The sequence below is a fragment of the Varroa jacobsoni genome, unplaced genomic scaffold (genome assembly GCF_002532875.2).
Source record: "Varroa jacobsoni isolate VJ856 unplaced genomic scaffold, vjacob_1.0 contig00430, whole genome shotgun sequence".
NCBI classification, from domain to species: Eukaryota; Metazoa; Arthropoda; class Arachnida; order Mesostigmata; family Varroidae; genus Varroa; species Varroa jacobsoni.
Genome location: NW_019214465.1, coordinates 132453 through 156480, shown reverse-complemented (window position 1 = coordinate 156480; position 24028 = coordinate 132453). Strand labels below are relative to the sequence as shown.

The window sequence follows — 24028 nt, the reverse complement described above, 5'->3', positions numbered from 1 at the left end:
TGTATGTTTGTGTGTGTGTACAAAATAAGACTGACGAAATAATTACGCTTCACATATAATGTTAGCTTTGTCCATTTTTTTTTTTTTTTTGTTTATTGTTTTGTTCATTCATCATGCTTATGTCGACGCCATTTTATCGCTTTCATCACATCAGCGGTGCCATTATTTCAATCTACACTCGAAAAATAAATTACCATTATTACTCATCATTGACATAGTCAAGCCGGGTCCGTCGTTCACTCTCATTATGCGTTAATTACTTTTTCGTCCGTCACAAAGATTGAGGCTGCTTGTTGCTCTCGTGCCCACATCTGTTCTTTCTTCCTTCAGTACCGGATCATTTTTGCTGCGTACATTATCTCCTATTGTCAATTAGTCTATTGTATAATATATAACATCATCATCAACCTCCTTAACTATGGGTGTGGTAATTGTAAAAATGTTAATATCAAACATATATAGATATATGTATGGAATCGCGGCTATCATTGCTATTATCAAATCAATGTCTTGCCTTTTCTAGCTTCAGTAGTAGATTCACGTGTGGCCGATATCTTTTGGTTTTCTTCTACCGTTTGCGTCAAGCTAATTATTATATACATATACATATATATATATATATATATATATATATGTATATATATATATATATATATTATCTGGGTTCCTCCAGGCATACCTCCTTTCCAAGTTTTTTCTTATATTATGTATTCAGATGGTTATCATTACACTATGACAATTATTATCTTGACATTAGCAACAAAAATAAAAAAAAAAATAGTCATTTTTGTAAATACCCCATTAAATAATAGTAATCGTTATTAATGTTTTATAGTTTGTAATAAATAGCTCGAATAACAACGACTGGAAAAGCGGAGGAGGCATGTGCCATCGCAGCGAAAGTAAAATATATCTCCGTTACGAAGTGTACATGACCGCCCGCACAATCTCCGATATGTACAAGGGCGCGTTTAGCAAATAACAGGCGGTGAACACACCTTACCCCTCACTTAAAACCCCACGGAGGTGGTACGACTACCCCCAACACGTGCCGGTTCTCTTCGGTATATTCAACGTTCATCAAAATTAGTAGAACACAACCAACAAAACAACCTTGGTTCAACTTGTTATCGGCAGCCACATATCATTCACGCCCCTGATCGATTTTTCACTAGCTCATCATCGATCAGAATGTCAGCAGGTGCTGACATGCCACCTCACGGTTAACACAGCTCAATAAACTTTTATTAACACGTATAATAATGTACGTTGGACAATGCACGAACACTGTCGTAGAGAAGCCATAATTTATGGATTAGGTTTGCTCACTGGTGATTCCTATCTCATTACGATAGTAACACAGTGACATTATGTACTTAAAATTTGGGCTGCGACATTTGTTGGGTTCTGCCGTAGTAGACATTCCTAATACGGCCTATTTTTCCCGGGAGGGGGAGAGGAGGAAAGGGAAAGGGTTAAATGTGTGACGCCAACATACGTGTATATTGTTGAAATTGGATTTTGTTTGTACAATGAAATGGTGTAGTGACTTATCGTGTTTATATTTGTGACATCTCATCAAAGATCCTTCGATATTATTACATTTGCCCTAATTTATTGGAATATATTTCAGGCAGGCTTGGTTATTGTCGGCACGATTTTCACGTTGTTGAGCAAGGAACCGTTTACGAGGTTAGATGCGAGGTTAGATATACAATGAAGCGATTCATTACTCGGACGTATCGTGACGTTCTCCACTACTCGTTGAAATACCGACCAAAATCAACTGATCGAAGAGACAACCAATGAAGCGAAGTGGACGACCTCCTGGGAGAATGACAATGGTGTGATCTCTATATGTATACTGATATAGCACATTCTAATTCGGTCTGTTTTCAGCAATACGAACATAGGGACCGATTATGTCGTTTATAACTTCTAAATCATTCTGTTGTAATAGCTTTCTCTTGCGGTATTTTTCAGTCTCATTTTTTCTGTACAGGAGTTCTAACAACGTAGCCTGTTGTTGACAGCATCGGGAAAGCAAGCGATCTTTTTTGGCAGTTCGGCTTAATGGACGACTTTGATGAAGTCGGGTTTCGGCCAGCCTGAGGTGATGTGTCGTACGCGAACAAACAAGAACCCGGCAACTAAAGACGAGACAATAAGGAGAACAAGCATTGCAACGAGCGCGACTGTAAATCCAGCCAGGGGAACGCATAGCCGGTCGCCTGAAAGGGGACTTGAGTAGACGGTCGCCGTCTGATTAGCGAGCTCCTGTCCGAGCGAGAACGCTACATCGCCTGGCGCTACCACCTGGATTACCTTCGTCGTCTCAATGTCTTCCGTGACGTCTCGCCGCTGCCTTATGGCACGTGGCTTTCCACCGGCGACGCTAACCACGGTCGTTGTTACCTCAGCGGACAAATCGCCGTTACGTTTGTCGATCGGGGTCTCGTCATCCTCGTCAGCGGTGTCAGGCTGCACGTAAACGGGCTTATTTTCGGAGTAGGCTCCATGGTGGTCTCGGGTTGTAACGGTTGCCCCATGATCGTCGAACTGGGCGGGCGTCTGGAGGTGATCGTTGGGGCATTTCGGTTCTGGACACTCGTAGCGGCAGACCTGAATGACACACTGGAAGTGGACGTTCATGGAGTCAGGGAATTTGAATGCCTGGAAATAGGCGTACGACACGACCGATGCAGAGGAGCCGAAGTTTTTGATCTTTTGGAAACGCGACATGATCTTTGGCCGAGCAACACATCCCTGTTCATCTACCAAAGCAATGGGTTGATGCTTGCCATCGTGGGCAACACAATTCCTAACAAGCATGTCGAATTTGTTTTCGTCGTCCTTGATAGCCAACACCTGCAGATGGCACAGATTAGAAATCATCATCAGTCATCAATCTTATGAGCTAAAGACAGAGTGTAGTATTTTTTTATAGTAGCTAGCATTAACTTCTAAAGGTAGTTCCACTTTGTGTATGTATAGCCAATCAAAAACGTTCGCCAAGTGCTTTGAAGGTTGATAAGAAGCACCTAATCATAGGCAGTCAGCTAGCTAAGCAGAGCACAGCTAATAGCTTTGCTGGTAACAAGCGTCTGCTTACCATGGTCATCGTCTGTCCAATTTTTACAATTCCAGCAACTTCGCTAGCCCACGGTCCCTTTCCAACTTGGATTTGCATCCAGCATTGAATGTTGTCTCCGAGAAAGTTTGCAGTGACGGCGTCCAGCATGTCCACATTAAAAGGCCTGAAGGTGACCGCCTTTTCATAAAAGTCATACCAGGTACAACGCAAACGGCGTGCCTGATCCCAGATTTCCTGCACTTGCGGGTCATATTGAATGATCACGGTGTCCTCGATGTACAGCCCGCCGACCTCACCGTGCTCTCCTGCACTTTGGCTCGAAGTCATACCACAGCTGCCCAGGAAGATATCGAAATTCACGGCTATGTGCCCACTGCTGGGAGGCAGATGAACGCACTTTGGGTCGCTGTAATGTCCCTTCGAGAAGATCATTCCATGGAACGGCCGGTCAAACTCAATGAACACCTTCATATGATTCTTTTCGCACTTTACATTGAGACTCTTGATTTGTGGCATATCTGGCCGACCTAGAGGCCACGCAGCATTCTCTTCGGGATCCGCGTTAGCAACAGCGTGATCTTCTGCGGTTCCGTAGAAGTGTGACTGTGCGGTCTCTTCTTGCTGCAGATCATGAGGCTTATCGATTTCCTTTGCCTTTAATGCCGGACATCAAAGAAAATATAACCGTGAGGCTATAATGCCTATAGTGCTACACGAACACACAAAGTAACAAAGGTCAATATGTAGAATGTTTGCGTGACGAAAAAGCAGATATGCATATCTATACTTTTTTTATATGATTGTGCTATACTGTACATCGGTAGCTTACTTAGCCCAAAGCCAGTATCCGAATTCGAGTTTAGAGAAGTCATTGGGTCGACTTGGGCGAGCCACGCATGTACACAACATACGTCGATAGAAAAAATTATAATACTATTTACAGATTATCCTTTTATGGCATATCGAGTGTTTATAAAGCCAAATAAACTAGTATATTAGTTAGGTGGGGCAAAAAGGGACTTGGAGGTTTTTACTTGAAAAGGAATAGGTTAACAATTAAGACACGAATCGACTTACAGCTGATGAGATATTCATTTCAATAAGTGCACACTTACTTTTTCCTCTAATATCTAAAAAGTTAGTCAGTTGGTTGGGTGGGCCTATATCTCACCTAACTGTAAGGCCTACGTCTACGATTACCGTGAGTTCAAGAGCCTGCTATAAAAATACAGTGCATAATGATTCTTGGGCAAGTCAAACTGTCAACGTAACGTGAAATATTCAAAATTTTTTTTTAAAAACTGAAAAACATTTTGTTCATCGAAGTGGGATCTTTGGTAAACACATACGGAAGAGTGAATACGGTTTCAATGCTGAAAATCTGCCAAAAGTGTCGACCATGTAACTGTTCAAAAAACGGAGATTAGATATCAAGAAAAGAAATAGGGCTGTTCTGGAGCTCGTAATATACTATCATCCCTTTAGGCAAATTCAGCGACTCGGTGTATTTTGTCTCATAATATAGTAGCAATGTAGTTTTAAAAAGATTATATATATATATACATGTTAAATGTTGCATTATTGCCAGATTGTGGAATGGTTGACGAACGCATGAGCGGCCAACGGCGCACTTTATTGGTTTCCGATAGACACAATCTCTCCCTCCCCGAGCTCTTCCTTTCCTCTCCCCATATCTATTTTTAGTAGGAAAGCAGAGGTAAAAGAATAAAAATAAAATACGCCTTCAAATATGTACCCAGTCACATTGGTTAGTCCCTTCTCACCTGACCAACAGCCGTAGCAAGCAGGACGCATAGAATGAACCTCTGCATTTTGTTGCCTGGAACCAAATTTAGAGCGAAATGGTCGTTAGCACCTATATTCTATTTACCCAATGCTCTGACCCAGTTTATGTGCATACATGTTAATACAACGCTGGCGTGTTGTTGTAAACGAGTCGTTCTTGGAAATGGAATAATATGTCAATATATCGTTGCTTTTCCGCGAGCTCATCTCCTGGCCGGTTTCTCTTTCTTCAAGTCGCGTACGCGTAAAGTTTGATGAATAAAGTATGACCGTGTAGAACGGGCGCTGTATATTAGATATCTGCATAATTACATCGTGACGATATTTCACGTAAAGTACCCATGTATGTATATCGTCATATACCTATAAGTACATGTCTGTGTACGAATACATTGACCATTCGTGCAATTATGCTCACACCATAATGAATTCTAAGTGGTGTACCGCTGTAACAGTGGCATTATTGGTGTCCAACAAGCACTTGATTAGCGAATAGCGCTGGCGGTCGGTAAGACGTAAGCTTCGTTTGTGGCTTTAACGGATCTCACATAAGCAGGAAGTACCACACTCGATACAAGTAGACGCATCCAGAAATTCATCTACGTGTCAGCCTTTGGCCGCTGGTGCAATTCATGGCGCGGGGGAATGCACTACACGATCTAACCGTGGAGGGGGGCAGCCATAGCGTAAGAAGATACCATAAACCCCATCTGTACTGAGTGCAAAACCGGTGTGGGCCACGCTTTTCATTACATTTTTAACCAGGTCTTGTTAGAAATAGCGAACGGCGTTCAGAATGATGAAGCAAGTTTCAACTGAAAATATCTGTAGATACAGCTCTTGAAACGACTGAGCTTCCTCAATACGATCTCTGGTCGACGTAACGTTTCTGGCTATTCCTTAGCTTCGTTTTTCTGGGCCCGGTCTCGAATCGTTACGCGTGCTGCTTTCTTAATGGGACCTTTAAAAAAATATATAATCATTATACAATGGATGGCGTATCAATGCGAGTGTTTCTTGGGAGTGTCCTTCCCGCGAATGCTTCCCTATGTCGTTGGAATTATTTAGTTTTCATGTTGTTCTCCAGTTAGTTGTGGCTTGCTTCTATACTTACTGCTCCTTTGGACCCTAAACCCTGGACCTTGCAGCTAATATATGTGGAGCCAACTGCAAAGCCGAGCAGGAATAGGCTTAGACAAATGGACGCGTCGTTCTTCTAGACTAGATTCTTGGTCCGTGTGATTTTCTATTTTTCTCTCTCTGAATTTACAGCATCAATATATTGGATCACTTTTACTCTGTCCATCATGCCTCCCTTACTACAAGCCACCTTCTATGTGAGTTTCGGCATGGCTTCGAACTTTAGAAACCTTGCCTACAGAACAGGGTATATTTTCCTCTACATAAGGCGTAAGTTCTTCTAATCTATACGCTAGGATGATATCGGTTCCTTAGATCGAACGCCTCGAAAGCACAGTTCGAAGGGAGGAAAGATCCAGAAGAGAAAAGTGAAATTCCAGTTGGTATTATCCGGCAAAAATGCCAATTGGAACCTGGAACAAGGAGACTACACTAACTGCCGCTAGTACTTATTACGGCTTTGACGAAAGAAGAACAGGAGAAAACGACAAATAAAAATCATTTTAGCAGGCCTTTCTGTGTTAGTAGACCTATTAAAGATTTTTGAACTTTGAATTGACATATTAAGTTATTGTGTCATAACATAAGGAAGTTCGACATGTTATCCAATCGACCAATACATTCAATAATTCGTGAAAACCTATAATACACAGCTGTTCTTTTTGGTTAGTTGATCAGCGTCGTACTTGTATCTGTGTAAAAACTGCGAACAAGGCGGGAGGTCTTCATTGGGGACAATTTTCTGCTGTCCTTGTTTAGGTGTCAGTATTGTCATTTGTCGCTGTCAACATAGCGCTGGATTTAAAATGTTCCACAAAACATGCAATTGAGTTAAGGTGAGCGACTAATTATTAGCTAAAGGGTGGAAATGACCCTTTCATGGACGGGCGACCAACAACGGATTTGCCGCTTCACCAGAACCTTTTTCTGTTTGTCAATAAACGATTTTTAATTGAACAAAGCAATCTTTTACAGTTCTTGTGGTAGCAGTCATATTTGCTTGACAGGATGCAAACGCGACGCTTGGTAGCAAGTGGCGCCGGCAGTAGTGGCCATCAGCTGAAGCCTGGCTCTAAGACGGAACGAACTAGCATCAGCAATTATTAGAAATGCTATTGTTACTGCTGCTGGCATAACTGGTACTGCATCACCAGCTGCCACTGCAAACCACCCACACAGTTTCTTCTTGATAGCAGTGACAATGGTACTGCTTTTTCAGTGTGGTCCACTTTCGAGCGGACTCTCTTCGTTTAGCAGCACGTGCCTGTTTCTCGTTGCCACTGCTGGATTGGCTGTTTTTACATTGCTTTACTCCGGCCTGACGTTGGACTTCACAATCGTAACTGCTGCTGCTGTTGTTAACAATGATCGTGGTAGGTGCACTCTATATTTGAACTGTTTGTCCAGCGGCCGTCTGTTGGCCTATGTTTGAAAGGGATCACTTTGACAACGGCATCAGAAGTGGCAGTATACAACAACAGCTCGCTATGGACTCGTCCATCTGCACGCCCCTGGGTTTGGATCAACGTTTACGTCTGCTACGCTTGTTGACTATGTCTTTGCCGGCAGTGCTGGTGCCAGACAAAAAACAGATAGACATACTGACGGATCGACATGAACAGGAAGAAAAAGGAAAAAAAATGTAATGACGCGACTGGAAGCCGCTGTTAGCTGTAATTCGTTCGAAATCGTATTTGCATCGCAAAAGCTGATGTAGGAGCACACGCCGCTACTCGTACGGTCGCACTATGTTGGTCGTAGGTGCTGCTATCTGAAGTGCTGACGACCCGGGTTTTTTAGAAGGTGCTATTGCAGCAGCTGCTGCTGCTGGAGTGAACGCCTCGAGCCGTGTGTGCTTATGATGCAACAGACTGACCATAAAAACAGAAAGATGTGCGTACAAGCATGTAACTTCTGTCTTGTTTGGTCCGCGTGTATGGTTCTGCATGTCATTCTTACGTTCCTTTCTCCTTCTTTCTATGATGCGATAAATTTTTTATATTGCCGCTGTATAGGATTTTTTTTTATCTTATCGATCGACACCGGCTTATTGAGTTAACCAAGTACCTTCACTATTTTCGATTTTAGGCGGTATTTAGTAACCAACATCTGAGTACAGGTTTTGTAACTCTACTAATTACCATACTTCAGAAAATGTACCCTTTAATTGAAACGATATATTTTTCGCGTATTTCGAGTTTAAACTGAATTTCTGCTTTCTCACATAAAGTATTATCCGACAAGTTACTAAAGGGTTTAGCTTTAACTTACAGACCTTGCCAAAATTTATCACTTGATATCTCTTGCGTTCCTTTTCGTCGGCCCATCTACCAACAAGAACCGATCCCAATACCATCGCTGGCAGACTTACTTTCGACTCCCTTTCCGAAGCCCTGCCACTGTTGTGTCGTAATTTTCAGGCTTTTGTTAACAACGGAACCGCCCAGTTCTTCAAGTTCTTTTGTTGACTAATAATTCCAGTGAAGGCCAACATGAGCCAGCCACTCAGATCTCTATGACCACCGCCATGATGCTAATATCAGCATACCTATTACGTTAATTTGTCCTTAGTAGCATCCCTATACAATTGCGTCTTTTGGTGCGCCATCTCTTCACACGATCGTGTGTTTGTCAAATTCGCAGCTTTCTGTGTGTGGCAACTCTGCAGTGCAAATAATCAACTACTCCTACTGACGTCGTTATTCAAACCAAGACCTGCCTGTTAAGCAATGCTTGTTAAAAATCCTATCGGCTTTAGGGCTTAGGGGTAACGGACTGATATGGCTTGTTTATGATTGCTTTGTCATTTTTTCAGCCCAGATTCGAAGCGAGATTCCCCTTAGAAAAAGGAAGGGCTTTGATGCAACGTCAACCTTTTCTCTTCAAATTACCGTACCCATTTTTTAATATTAGCGGGACAAGCGTCAATTATATTGCCGTCACTGCCAACAGATAGCGTTGACGTAGCACGGAAGGGTCATAAAAATGACCGAATCATTATGATAATTATGAATCGATGGAGTGAATGTTTTCAATTCTGATGGACATACCTACATAGTTCTTCAGATTGCATAATACTGAACTAACACCCATGGCCACAGATAGACAGTCAGATCGTGCCATCTGACAGCTGAATACCCATAGCCTAATGATTCGTTGACTGTAGCCTCCCCTCACGACAATCTTTTGTACTATTTGTTGACAAGTTGGATTAATGTATAAGAAAAGAAGTAGTGGATAGTAATTCCGGCATAATAAGGTCCACCCATTGTGGCCTAGCCACAAATTCACAGGCTTATGCTAGGTAGATATTGTTTCATTGGGCCAAAACGCGAAGGAAACACTATTCAGAGTCTCTTTGAAAAATTGCATGTTTAAGTTGAGCTAAGTTATACCTTTACAAGAAGATCGATAATTTATCGTATTTTAGTTTACAAATAGAATGAGTTAAGAACAAGACGTAACTGTTTCTAGTGAAGGTAAACAGATGTCTGCGACCGAAAAATTAAAAAAAAACACATACGATAACGGTAATTGCAATTGAGATCTCAATGACTATGGTGCCTATGTTAATGCTGACCACTGTTATTATTGTTATGTCGACGGGGGGTGGTAACGCTACAAGGGTCATTACTTAGATATTGTTATTGTAGTAGCTCCCAATTCCTGTTCGGTTCAACGTTGCCACATTTTAACAACTCTTCCTAGATGGTCATTGCCTTTCTGCATGCTGCTGATGTGTTTTCCTTCGTCAACGATAGATAACAGCAGCAGCGATACGTAAAAAAAGCAGCTTCGCCAAACGTGGAAAGCGTCAATTGCTTCTACGAATGGATTGACTGCTGTGTTTTTCGCCACTGCGACTGTGGATCCACTGTCATTTCATCACGTAATCGGTGGCCATGCCAATTTAAGCAGAAGGCGCAGCGGTAGCGGTGCGTTAACCGTGATAGTAATGGTCGCTACGTCGGCCATGGTATGTTTTGTTACGTCGCCATTGTCGGTCGTTAGTCCGTCGGTCCATCGCCATGCCACTTTATTCTGCACTAGCCACATCGCTCTGCCACATACTCCCTGTGTTGTTGTAGCAGCAACAATAGCAACAGCATCTGTAATCGGTGCGCTTAGTCATTTGAGTATCTTTCGTACCGTGGATAGGAAGCTCGACGTCCTATGCCACGTCGGTGTCAAAACCGGGCTGAATTAAGTAATCCGATTGTAAGCGGGAATATGAGTCTAACCGCGGAAACAGCAGCAATGAAGTAACAACAATGGTAATAGCAAACTGAAACTACGTGCATCTAAACGAACGAAGACGCGCTTCTCCCAGCCCTGCTGAAGCCGCTACCAACGCTTTCAATTTTTTCTTTTATCGCTAACAGCGATGGAAACCGTGGGAATAGCACGACAAAAAACAATTCCTTTAGGGAATTCGGGCCAAATCTATGATAAATTCATTGATAGATGATCGCAAACATCACTGATTCCTTCTGCAGTTAATCTGGTGTGGTAAGGAGGTGTAGGAAGAGGTACGCGCTCACGTATTTTGATAGATGAATCATTGAAAAAAGACTCTGTTACACGATCAGGCACTAGCTGAACGTAGGGAACACAATAACAGGAAAACACCATTGTAGTTCCTTTAATAAGGCTTTTTCCTAATGCTGTTGAAACGAGATCAAATCCCATTGTGCTCTGGTCAACTGAATGAGGAAATCAAAATCGATGCGTGAAAAATATGCCTTATCCTAAGTGGGCTTGCGCATCTGTATATTAGTGAAGATGTATTTGATTGGCTTGCATAGCTGGCAGCATAAGTTTTCCGCTCGAATCATCCATCCAGCGACTCTTCACCGTGTAATATCTGCATCTCATTGATTATGTTGTTAGCACACGAGAGAGGCCGTTCAAAGCTGGCTGTCTAAGGAACCGGTTGTGTTGCCAGTCGTCGTGGTCTTTGCCTTAGGTAATGCTGTTTCCACTGCTGTTGGCAGCGCGTTGTGCCACTGCTTGCAGGTCAAAATAAGTCTGTTACAAGAATAACCTGAGGCGTTGCTCCGGGCATTTCTGCCCTTAGCCGGAAGGAACGGAGTAGTCGTAATTTGCTAGGGGGCAGGCCCAGGGATTGTTTTTAAAAATGCCCGAAGGTAAAAAGTGGTGCATCGTAAGAAAGAGCTCACCTGCTTTCTTTCTTAGCGATCTTCGTCACCGTTGGTCTTCCGCTTACTTAGCTCGCGTCTCCCGGTAGAGGGTTGTTGGGGTGCTGACAGCAGGCCCGGGTGACCCAAAGCCTCTTACGAATTCAGCGATGAAATTTTGATGCAGCGGCGGCTATGGCTGTTATTTTGGATTGTGTTGTGCGGTACCCATGACGATGTGGACCTCTAATGTATTTGGTCATGTTAGTCCGTGTGTGTGTGTATCTATTATAATATTCGAATGTAAGATCAACAAGCATCGAGCGCAATCATACCAAAAATGGAACTAAAAACATTGCAACATTTTCCGTCGATGTGAAAACAAAATCTGTAAATTTGAACGTAATTCTCATACACGTTAGGTTCACAGATTCGGTATAGTGTAAACGTGATCATATAAAGTACCTCATCTCATATATGGATTTAATAGATAGTAAACGTTCAAAATTAGTTTCAACTTAGGGTAACTGATGCTTAACTCCCGACGATGTATGGCGTGAAACTTCAATGTCCAAGTGTGGACAGCATCATTATCAAGCTAGCTTATTATTGGTTTATCATTGAAAGGGAAGCTTTTGTCCAAGGTAGTTATCTTGTTGATTGTTATAGTAGTAATAGCAGTGGCTAAACTGTACGAAGCAGAATATAGCATTGGAGCGTAAATTTGAATGCATACAGGTAGAATTTTCTCGTCATAAAACGGACGTGGAAGCAAAAGTTCCAAAGTTGAGTCTTTTTTGCGGGCGCTGAAGCAGTGAGTTGGAGTAATTGTTGGGTTCTTCGTTATCGTCTTTAGCACCGACGTAAATGAAGACACTATCATGCTCTATTCTACTCCACCAGCCCTATTCACTCGTATATATACGAGTATATATATATAGCTACGTGTACTATATAACTGCGTCCGTTTATAGCTTGGACTAGAGGATAATCTGATCCATTTTCTGATTGGCCATTCCTTGAGGGAATAAGAACTTCCTTTGTGCTAAGAGCAAACCGGGTAACTTGGAAGCTACGAGCGCAGTCTTAACATAAAAATAAGACTTTTTTTTTAATGAAAAACTTGCCTGTCGTCGGAAAATCTAGTATCTGCACAAAATCTTAAAAACAACACTTTTTATGGCTTTTATTTGCAGTTCGTGTAAAAATGCGGGCTATGAGTGAACGTAGTTGATATTGAACTAAACCCTTAATGAAGCGATGTATTGCTATTGCGTGGCCACGTCTACGAGGATGGATAGGAGGAACTGATTGCAAGTTGTCCTGTCACAGCGAACCTCTCCAGCTGGTCGATTCCGCCACATACATTCAAGTAATATTTTTGCGTACTAAGTGCTGAGGACCTTGCAAATCCTCTTATCCTACAGTGCCCTGTAGCCTATATGAGGGTGTGTCAAAGAGTTTTAGAGTAAACCTGCGGCATTAGCACTGATCCACGTAAAACTCTTTTTACGAAACCTATTCATAGAATACCTATATATAGTAGTAGTTCTATAAGCGCCCATCGTAGTAATGATGACGATTTGGGCGAGGGGGGATCCCACTTCCGGCGGAAGCTAAGTGCATTTAACATTACTACGAATTCTTTGCGGGTCGATCAGTTCTTTAACAACTTCCTTTCTAGCTTCAGTCAAAACTTTCTGATCAATCAATTCGTGTCCAGAATCAAGCTGTGGGAGGTTCAATGAATATAACTTAGTTTACTTCTGCGATCGAGCTATTAAATATACATATACATGTAAGGGGTTTCAGTGAGAGGAAGTAGCGTACCCAAATAGAATGCAGTGCGACAATGTAAAGACGTCTGCGTGGCACAGGTGGAGATAATTCTGAAGCCAGTCACTGAAGTCATCTATCATACGTTGTTTTTAGGTTGGAAGAAGACTACCCCTTAAATCTATATTAATATATGTGAAATAAAATAGCGAGCGTTTTTCCAGCATTACGTTTCACATAGTACCATTACACGAGCGGACGACGTGATATAGCTTTACACACAGCAGTAGCAGACAAACGAATATGGCCATATTCTATACCTTGACCAATTTAACAGCTTACACGCTAATTTGGATCATCATTATACAAATTCGGGACGATAACTTAATACAAGATAATCTAGCATAACAATTATGCCGGGAAACGAAGAAATAATTAAGATTCCTATGAGGACCGGATGATTCAATACCCTCCTGTACCCTCTGTTGTTAAATTAACGAACCGTGTTTGGTCAATGACCTTTGTCTGGACCACAGTGCCATTGAAGACGACATATCGTGATTGCCACTGAAATAGGCCTATTTCGAGCTAGCTTTGTTCCAACCCGTTGCGGCTCCTTCTTGTGGGCCGCAGTTAGAAAGCGAAAGTACTTGTGTTACAATAATATCCGCATATTGTGGGTGTTTCTAGATAATGGACACTTGACGCCATCGTGAAAGTTAGCCAATATCTGCATGCGTTGTTTATCTGTAGAGCTGGAAGAAAATGATTGCTACTGACTGAATAGAACGAATTATATCTAATTTCAATCGTCTTTTTTTAGACTAAACGCCGGGAGCAATTTTACGATCATCAAAAACTGAACAGAAAAAGGATAAAAGATTGTATCTAATAAACATTGCATAATCCGCTATACGAATATAAATGAAATTCAGTGGTGGCTTGAGACGAGTGTGAAGATATATAGAATCATCATGAATAGAAAAGTAACAATCGAAATAAAAAAAAAAAGCCTGAACAAACGGTAATAACCACCCGTATAAGAAAAAATGAATAACTGGCTAATTAGATATGCTATTCCTTTCCATATCGTGACTGTGGCATACACTTTGAATGGCCGGCAATATAACGTCCGCAAACGACCATACTTTTAATAGAATGAAAACATACGAGCACAAACGCGCATATATATATTAACGATAATATCAAAGCCGTATATATATACCTCGAAGATTAGATAACCATCTAATTCGCTCCATTATACAGCTACCTTGACCATTACATATACCGTCACCCTATCATTTTATATAAATATAGCTGCCTGCATTATATTTTGTGATTTCTACTCTCAGGTATCGATACAAATGGCAACTTAATTAATTACCTAAATAAACTTCGCAATAAACGAATTATGCTGGCGTCGCTTTTTTTGTAGAGCTAGATGCAGTATCTTCTAATGTTTATGATTGCAATGTTTTTAGGGAGGAAGGTGGATGTAGTAGATAGTGAAAGTGTTGCCTATTTTATGAAAGCTGTGCAATGCCCTGTGGAGACTACAGATGAGCATCACTTCCGCGACAGACGTAGCGTGTCCGGTACGCGTACCTTATTGCTGACGCCGTAACTGAAGATAGCGGCACTGACGGCATTTGATTTCAAGCTTGTAGCTGCTTGTGTCGTTGTTGAGCTCCTGGGATTCCACGGCCATCAGCATCACTCCAGCTGGCTGGAGAATGTTATGCAGCTGCCATAAAAGCATACATGTTACTCTCACCACCTCCAACAACAATACACAGTGTTACCGCTGGCGTAGATACGTCTGCACTCACTGTCCGTTTTTTGGGTTGAAGTACGTTAGCTAACTCGTAAACAAGACATTACAATATGTGAGAGGAGTGTGGTTCTGTCAATAAGAGCAATGGACGATGATTCTTGTGCTGACGTATACTGAAATGACGATGATGACACTAATGGCTATAGCAATTGCAACGCTAACACCAGCGACGCTGAAGGCGTTCTGCTGCGCTAATCGTTCTGCCTGTCATCTCCCATATCGCCATCGCCACCGGAAGAGAGTCGCTACTTATGAGGTCTTCGGCAGTAGGGCAAGTCACCGCACAGGGTCGCCAGGGGCGGGCTCTGCGACGATGGCAGTTGCCAAGCAATGATTCCCTAAAGGATAGTGATAGTGGACAACCGCTACAGCGGTGGTCGCGAACGACGACCGCCGTTTGTAACCAGGCTATATGTAATAATCTATACAAAACAACAAAAAGCATTTAGAAGGTAAAGTAACGAATGGTTGACTCCTAGCAGAGCCAATACAATTTCTAGACCTACCATTTGTAATAGTTGCACGATGCTGGGTGGCTTACTAATGCAGCCTATATACGGATAAACAGCTAGCCCATTGTGTAGTCGTAAACACCATTGTTTTTATTTGTAGCTTACATTTTTTTTTTTTAGTATGTTGGCGGAGTAGTTCAAGTTCGCCTCTTACTCCCAACGTAATGTGGAGTCTATTCGCAAATAGACATTTACCAAAAAAGCTGTGTGTGCAGAGGAGAGAAGAAAGCAAGAAGAGCGCGATCGCTTAATATTAAACTTAGAGAACAAAATCATCCATAAAGGATAATAGACTCCATTTATCTGACTAGCGCCGTCCTAATAGAAATTATCGGCATTACATCCGCTGTTACGCCTCGGGCTTGTAATGTACTTTTTGCTATTTAAAACAGCTTGTATTTAGTAGCAGTATATCTGCGCAGTATCGCCTATCGCAATTTCACTATTGTGTTAAATAAGTTCCTCGCTGCTTATGCGAATGACCTCAAAAGGATTGTGCCCACAACGTAACCCCACCCGTTCCCCTAAACTGTGTTTCGGGTTCGTATTAAAGTCTTATCAATATACAAATATAACACGCGTATATTATACAGATACGTGAATTGTTTGTTCGTATTTACGAAGCTTTTGAATTTTCGTGACTACAGCCAAACTGTAAATATTTATATGGACAACAAAATGAATAATCGCTAGATCTGAGAGAAATGGAAATCACTTTGATACGTTGTAACAGCCGCTTTTTCCGTGCGATGTACAAATAGTGATTCCAGCTCCACCGGTAATCTGCTTGACGACAACAATATGGATTCGCATAAGGTCGACACTCATCGATCCATCCATAGAATTCATGCGTGCGTATATATATATATATATATACACCATTAGAATGAGTATCACCGAGAGACCATACTCTAGACCAATCGGTCAACAGTGGCATTCAACCGAAATAGAAGCAGCATAAGCTATCCTTTCTATTTCCCTCTTGTTTATCTCGACGGTTTCCTGCCTGTTTGCTGCTTCCCTAGTTCACTATAGTGCCTCCAAAGAGATAAGTGTCATTGAGCTAGTCAGGGGTCTGTTCCTTGCTGACTGTATCCGTCTAACTGACTGAAAACCGCGTGATCTCGATCTCGATCGATATCGAATAATAACCTGACGTCCCGTCTTATAAGTTCGTCTTAGTGGCAACCAGTCTACAGTATTAGATCTACAATCCTCATTGAATTCTGTTCTGTTCATCATATGCCGCCCTTCGTATCATTGCTTTGCTATCGTCGATCATATAGAAACGCAGTGTTCACCGATGCTCATGAGGGCTGCGCAGTCAGGAAGATAGATAAGAATACACGAACAAGAATGGTTACCTTTTGCCAACATCTACTTTGCAAAGAGAGCTCAACAGAGGCGATAATCGATGGCCGATCGCGGTTGAACCCTTTCTACGACAACAGTAAACTGTATCAATAACAATCTATAATTTGTAGAAAGAAAAGTCATTACAGCCACCTCACGTTGGTTGTCGCCTATCATTTACGTACGTGCTGTAGGCTGAGAATGCATAATGAGCCTGTCGTGCAGCCTCACTAAATACTCGACTGCACATTTGGACTATTGTTTCAAGCCGCTGTAGCTCTTCGTCGTATGTGACACTTTTAGAAGGTACGATTAGCAGCCTCGTCAGTGTCACATCATAGCGTGAACAGAATAAAATTATCTTTCGTGCTCGAAGTCCAGTTGTACCTGAATTTGTTCGTTCGTAATTTATAGAGTGGGGAAGTTGAATCGTTAGAAAAGTGTTTTAGATAAAATTGTACAAAACGGATACTCTTTGTTTCAGGGTTGAAATGCAGAATGTTCTCATTCGTAGAACTCGACCTCGGTATATTTCCCATTCACATATATATATATAGGAATATGAGACATAAATTATGTTATGTCACGATAGGATGAGGTAAAGTGTTAATTACGAGGACCAACGCTAGTTGTTCATCCGTTTTCCCTATGAGTAAAACAACAGACAGGACACAGATTCGGTGCTACTTATTTCACCTCTTTTCCTTAGCGTACAATGAAACTGACCTTAAATTTGATATTCCCGTTCTGAAGAGAACGCTCCCATTGGCAACCACGAAAGCACCCCAATTACCAAAATGAACACTTGAATTATCAAGCACACATACCGATCGCTGATTGTCCTAGGAAGTTGCTACGCTAAGCTCTATATAGATGAGAGCGAGAGGGAGAGAGAGAGACAGGGAAACAGCTAACAAACCACGTAATGTCCGGATCATTAAGAGTCTTAACGCTCAGATTAGAGACACGATTACAACAGGAAGCACAGTTGCTTAATTCAGCTAGAATATATTTGCTGAGCGCGATGTATAGGGAGCCTTCTCTGATGCTCAATATGATCGAGTTGATGATCCTGCCTGTCGCAGTTTTGTTTCAATGAACCAGAATCGGTTTATACCCCGCAACGATATAAGATGTCTGCTTAGCTACATACAGCCAAAACGAACGACTGACAGACTGTATCTATACCTCTTATCTACCAGCATCACTATCATGACAATTATAAACATATGATCGTTCACGGCAAAAATGAGCTCTGATATAGCTAGTACGGCCATGGCGACTGCAAGTTCTGTCAGAAGCGTCGCTAGAAAGAGTTGCCACTGACAGTGCTATTCCGCTGAAATTTCACCATCATTAGCCGCTACTACTATTAAGGTACCCACGATTTGTAACGAACATCTCTTGATATAGGTGCCAGTGCATGTACATCCGCTTTTGCCGTGGGGGCAGCAGCATCTACGTTGCCTACTTCTGCTGTAGCTGTCATGATGTCCAATGATCGTTTTTCGATATCTCATAGATATCCACTAGATGGAAAACGGGTTAAGCCTGAGCCTGATGATTGTATTGCAGAGAAGACCAGAGGCCTGCAGATGTTGTCTTGCCACTTCGACCTTGCTACAGCTGCAGCAGTTGAAAGGTTACACTCTGTCCATTGGGAACGTCTCACAGGCCACCATGTCTTGCATTCGCAGTTTTACGACGATGGCTTAATTACCCCTCGAAAAAGAGGCACAATGGTTTCCCGCAAATGATGTCTCTCTACGCCGTGCAGCTAAGAGGATCGGCCAGTTGCCAGTTAGTCAAATGACAGCTTAATAACGTGTGGAGTAGGTCTCGTCCGATCGCCGAAACTACAATAACACACAATGTAAATGAGGAAAAAGGAGTTTGCCTCCGCAAGTAAACGTCCATCGCGAAAATTTAACCTTATTGCATTCTAAGCATTTTTTTTTATCTTTGGTAGTGTCAGCGGTTAAGATCTACGTCGACATCGATCTCGACTCCCCTTATCAAGTGTATAGCTGATATCACTATGGGCATCGTTGCCTTTGACGCCGTCAATGTTCTATGGGAAAAGCATCTACTCTCACTGCCATGTTTGTCGCTGTTCTTGTCAGCGTCGCCCCTTGATGCTTCGTCAATTCGAACGTCCATGTCCCACTGATAGCTTAATTGGTTACGTACTCGTGTCGAACACGTTGTAGGCTAGGTTCGAACCCGAGCATAGACACGCGGTCCATATCGCGCTGGGTGCCAGCCAGCCATCTGATCGAATGTGTGCTGTCTATACCGGAGCTAAGACTCGATCCAAACGGCAAACACCAGTATCGAAGTACGGCAAAAAGAAAATAAAAGTGAAAAATTACCAAGCTCTCCCTGAATTATAAAAAAAACTACTGAACTATGAGCGTATGTTGATATGTAATGTCAGTCATCGTAAAAGCTGGTGCGCATTGCTGTGGTAGCGTGTAAGAAAAATGCAATCTTACCTGGCTTTGCCTGGCCCATTCCTTTGCCTAGACAAATTTTTTATGAAACTGATCAAAATAGTTATTGAAAGGGCTGCAAATGTTACGTGCTGAAGTTCACAGCGACCGATAGTAGAGACTGCGTCTAAACAACACTGTCATAGAGAACAGTAACAACCATTGCTCATTAAGCAACTATAATTTTACACTAACAAAAACAGATTTTTTATTATCTCTCTGTTAATTTATATTATGATTTATTATCGTTTTCATGTTTTTCTTTGCTTCTGTATGTATTAAAAAATAGTAACTGCATAAAACCCGATCAAAAGCTTATTTTTTTTTTTAATATTAAAGACGTATATCGTGTGGTTTGTATAGCTGTCAATTTAGGTTCGATTGCGTGGCGTTTACTCAAGTCTGTTGAACTCAACTTGTTACAACTTTGCTTAGATTAAGTTCTTTGTTTAGATGTAGCAGTAGCAAAATGCTTAAGTGCAATTTGGTTGCACAATCTGTAGTCTAGGGCCGTACAGCGCCTCTTTCCATTTCAGCTATGAAAGCAAATGTCCCATTCGTTGTCTCGTGATCGGCTTTTGCCTTTATTACTATGGCTAATATTGTTGATCGTCGAAAGAGGTTTTCTGAACATGTTAGGCCCAGAACATAAACAACCAGCAGAATCTGAGACACGAACATAACAAATATAAGGTCCGTCGTTCGTTTCTTCTGTTACGATCTACCTTAGTAGTGCCACTCACCCAAACCCTTACGGTTTACCTCATCGGACCTTTCTGCCCCTGCATAATTCGCTCTCCGTAACTATGTCTAAGTTGCGTTGCTTCATTAGTGGCGTAAGAGTAACGCCGATCAGTGACTCATCATGTATAGGCATAAATCACACGGATAAATTATGGCATCTGTAGACATAGTACAACTTGAATAGCATTATCTGAACGGTACACCGACAATTAGATCCCATCTGACTCCCACACTTCATACCTTTCCATTGCCTGCTAAACGCCACGGAATAGTGCCACGTAGTTGGTGACTTAAAAAAAAGTATAGGAAAAACACCTGTATACGTTCAGTTTGATTATTGTTATAGAATATGTGTATGAATGAGAAAGGATTTCTTATATTGTTCGTTATTATTGTTACTATTATTGTGACTACTAGCGACACGTAGTATCGTCTGAACCTGCTGAAAGTAAAGTAATATTGCTCCATTTTGCAACAACAACGAAATATCGAAAAAAAAAAAAAATAAATAATCCAAAAGGCAAACCAAATCAAAAAAATTAACACAGTACCGCTAAGACGGCTGATACAACGTACATACATAGGCAAGGACCTGGCAGTCGCCATTAATTAGTTCCAACTTTTGTGTGGATTTGGCCTGGGCAATTGCTGGAGCCGCTGGAAAGTATAGTAGGCGTATTTTTGCTTTGTTTTTTTCATTGACGCATTTGCTGATTAGTGTTGGTTAACATCAGTACTTGGTCTATGGGGCATGAGGTGCAACGCATCAGGGCACATCTAACGCGGCTTTCTGGCCCATTTAAGGCCAGCTGCAACGGCCGCCAACGGCTAGTAACGGACTACCTGGCTGCCGTTAGCACTCAGAACAACTAATACCGCCAGCTATTATAATTGACGGCCACTTCCGATCCACCATTAAATTACGAAAAAAAATAAGAAATGTAGACAAAAAGCAGTCTTTCCATAAAGAGGTGCTTTTTTTGGTTCTGTATGTTAACTTATGCTTATACCTGTGTGGTTTTATGAAAACCAATCCGATAATGAGCTACCCTATAAAGGATCACTGAATGCCATTGCCGCTTTTGCTATTTTTGGTGTTGCTAACAATTTTAATGATGAAAACAACTAGTGACGATATCATAGTTACAGTGACGGATAGATGTGCATGCCGTATGTATTCAATAGTAGTACCAGCATTATAATATTTATCAACATCACCTATCCTATAATGAATACAGGAGGATTCAATGTTTTAGTGTGGTGCGTTGGTGTACGAGTATAATACGCAGGGCTGATCTAAGCCTGCTCTCTACTTGTAACGTTAACGTTCAGTTCTATTTACAGCACGCCTTTGAGCACAGGAAACTATTTCCGATAGATGGAAGAAAAAGAAGATCTTACTCAGGCGATGGCGGCGTGTGCTCATTAATACAAACACACAATATAAATGATGAAAGTGTACCACCTAACACAGTTGTCGAGTAATTTGGGTAGAGAAGTAACACGAAGGACCAAGTACGGGCAAATGCCTACCTGCTTCCAACAAAAATCAACAAATAAATAAGGAACAGCAAACTTATAGTAAAATAAAAACTATTAGGCGGCAATTATACCACGGTTAGTAACTTAATCTAATATATATGCACACACTAGTGCCCACTGAACTATTCAAGGAATGGAAATTTCAGCCCCAGTTGCACAGACATTTTTCTACTTTTTTGTCCCGCAAAATTCACCCTGTAGCTACCTTGTTAGGAAACGATTCCGTCTTTGTTCGCTAAAGGCACCGCTACGGCTGCTAATGGTTTGATTTACCCAAATGTTTTCCATGTTTTACGACCGCTACTTGAACCGTTAAGTAGACGACTGCTCCCAGCACAAAATTAAGCGTCTACGCATGGATTCGAACCGAAACTAGCACATCTTTCCATCTTTAACATCGCAAACACGTTACCCACTGCGCTACCGCAAGAATGATATGATAGACCGCTAAAGTACAAAAAATGTTGTTCTTCTTGTCGCATTCATCATCATCGTTGTTTCCGTCATCACGTTCTTATTCGTCATTCTGCTATTAGTAAAGAGCTGGATGATGGGTTGACGCTAAACTGAGAGGTCCCGTCGAGTTTGATGATGTGGTAAACGCTTGAAGGGATCCTCGTAAGTGTTCGTTACTCTGAATCTTCGCAGAAATATGCGCTTCAAGTCGTAAATCGACTCCAAGCTTTCTTGCAGGTTGACCAATCGAACTGTTCGAAAAACGTGGACATGTATAATAGAATAGAGCATCATGCCTCACAATAGCGGGTACGACGTTGTATTCCTTCATGAAACGTTAAGCCCTAACCGGGATTACTAATTTATAAAAGTGCGATTGCCTTATGTTGCTTCAGGAGCTAAGTAAATCTGCTTTTACCTGAACGTTCTCGTGGTGGAACATATTTTGGCCTCCTAGCAATACGTTAGACAACGTCTTTTCTTAGCTCGATGTTTTAGGCTTCGGACCTACACGGCGTCCAATGATAAAGATTAATGATGGTCATGTGACTGATCATGAGACAGACAGAGATAAACAGAGGTTGTGTTTAAAGTCAACGTCTGACTATCTACGAGGTCCAGAGTGTATGCTGAGTTTTCCTCTGAGCTATTCGACGTGGCTTAATTTTCATGTACAGAGTTGGCACACATATAAATCTTGGGTAGTCTGAATAAGCAAAAAATGGTCTTACTAAACGAGTAGCTTAATTTTGAAAATGGCACAGCAGATTGGCGCAGAGTTAATCAACTCTAGGCGATCAAGTAAATTAAAATTTCACCAAAGGAATACCGACTTGTGTGAATATTTTGCTAGAATGAGGACTCACATAAGCTAGACCAAATTCAATTTGTGTTAGCCTAAGGATATATTACACTTCGAAGTCTACCTATGGAATTACCAATATTAGCTAGGATTTTTTTGCTGGAATGGAAGCGCAAAAGGGGACTAGACGAACAATTTGATGGCAATTAGAATAGGGAAAAAAAAAACGGAAAATTTTAGTTGAGAAAAAGGTAGTTTCGTAGAAAGTAAACGAATTGGAGCAAGTTCAAGTGACTTTTTTTTGGAGGTTGAGGGCAAATGCGTTATGCCGACCAGACTTCACAACTGTATTGTTTGTGTGATACATAATAACTAAACAGCTTTGTTAACCACATGAAAAAGTGTGAACAGTAATTTCTGTTTACTTCACGGTTCCTGCCATTTGCGAAACCCATATGGAGTTTTCAAAATATCTCTAATCAAAGGTTAATTATACGCGTAGCATGCACAAGACGGAGCGTCGTGCTGAACTCTCCCCGCAGGTGAGCTCCGTGTTTGTCATGGAAGCACAGCTATTTCCTGCCGCACTAAATTGTATCTTGCCTATGTTTCTGGGGGTAGGCTTTTTGTTCACCTAGACTTTGTTATAGTGTGTATATGTTTTAAGTGAGCAGCGAACAATTGAGGTAGAGTGAGATATATCTCTGCGCGGTTTGTCTCTTCTTCTCTAGTCCTTTTCTTTTGCTTTTACGACAAACGAAGCAAACGCAATGCAAATCATCGTTGGGCATATCCAATGAAGTCAGCCAGCCAGCCAGCCAGCCAGCCAGCCAGCTAGCTATCCACACCAGGAAGCTGACAATCATTGAGACCCTTTTACCATCGAACTGAGCCTCTGCCAGCTAAGAGGAAAAGAAATGTATTCAATACAATATTGTTTGTAGTCTGATTCAAAGGCCGGAGTTCCACGATTCTTTGGGCGCCGAGCTGTGCTGGCAAACGCTCAGATAACAACAGGTGACTGGGCTTTATAGTAAAACTCCCTCGCTTTCTCTCTCATTACTCACTGATTCTCTGCCTCTTCATTGTCTTCGTTCAAAACGACCAAAGCCAGCCGACCCAGCTTGGAGCAGCCGGCTCTCTGGTCTAACGAGTGGGAGATGATGTTTGAATCGAATTCTTTGCCGCTTACGGTTCATCTGTGTTTTCGTGCGTGTGTTTCTGACTGCCAGGAGTCGCTGATTCCTGTTCATCATCGGGAACTTGCCGGCGCCTGCCGCAGACCACCGGAAGCAGAGACCTGCGAACCAATGCTCATTTAGTATATATATATATATAT

General features: G+C 41.8%; 1 protein-coding gene across 1 annotated transcript in view; it reads right to left on the bottom strand.

Annotated features, from left to right (window-relative positions):
* Window positions 1-6: 6 nt before the first annotated feature.
* The window catches only part of dyl (transmembrane protein dusky-like), a 48454-nt gene continuing 24432 nt past the window's right edge, over window positions 7-24028 (bottom strand). Inside the window, exons 2-4 of the mRNA XM_022851889.2 lie at window positions 4879-4934; window positions 3113-3748; window positions 7-2868 (exon numbers count right to left, since the gene is read on the bottom strand). Coding sequence (XP_022707624.1) covers window positions 2071-2868; window positions 3113-3748; window positions 4879-4926 — 1482 coding nt within the window. The 5' untranslated portion in view covers window positions 4927-4934 and the 3' untranslated portion in view covers window positions 7-2070. The remainder of the gene's footprint in view (window positions 2869-3112; window positions 3749-4878; window positions 4935-24028) is intronic.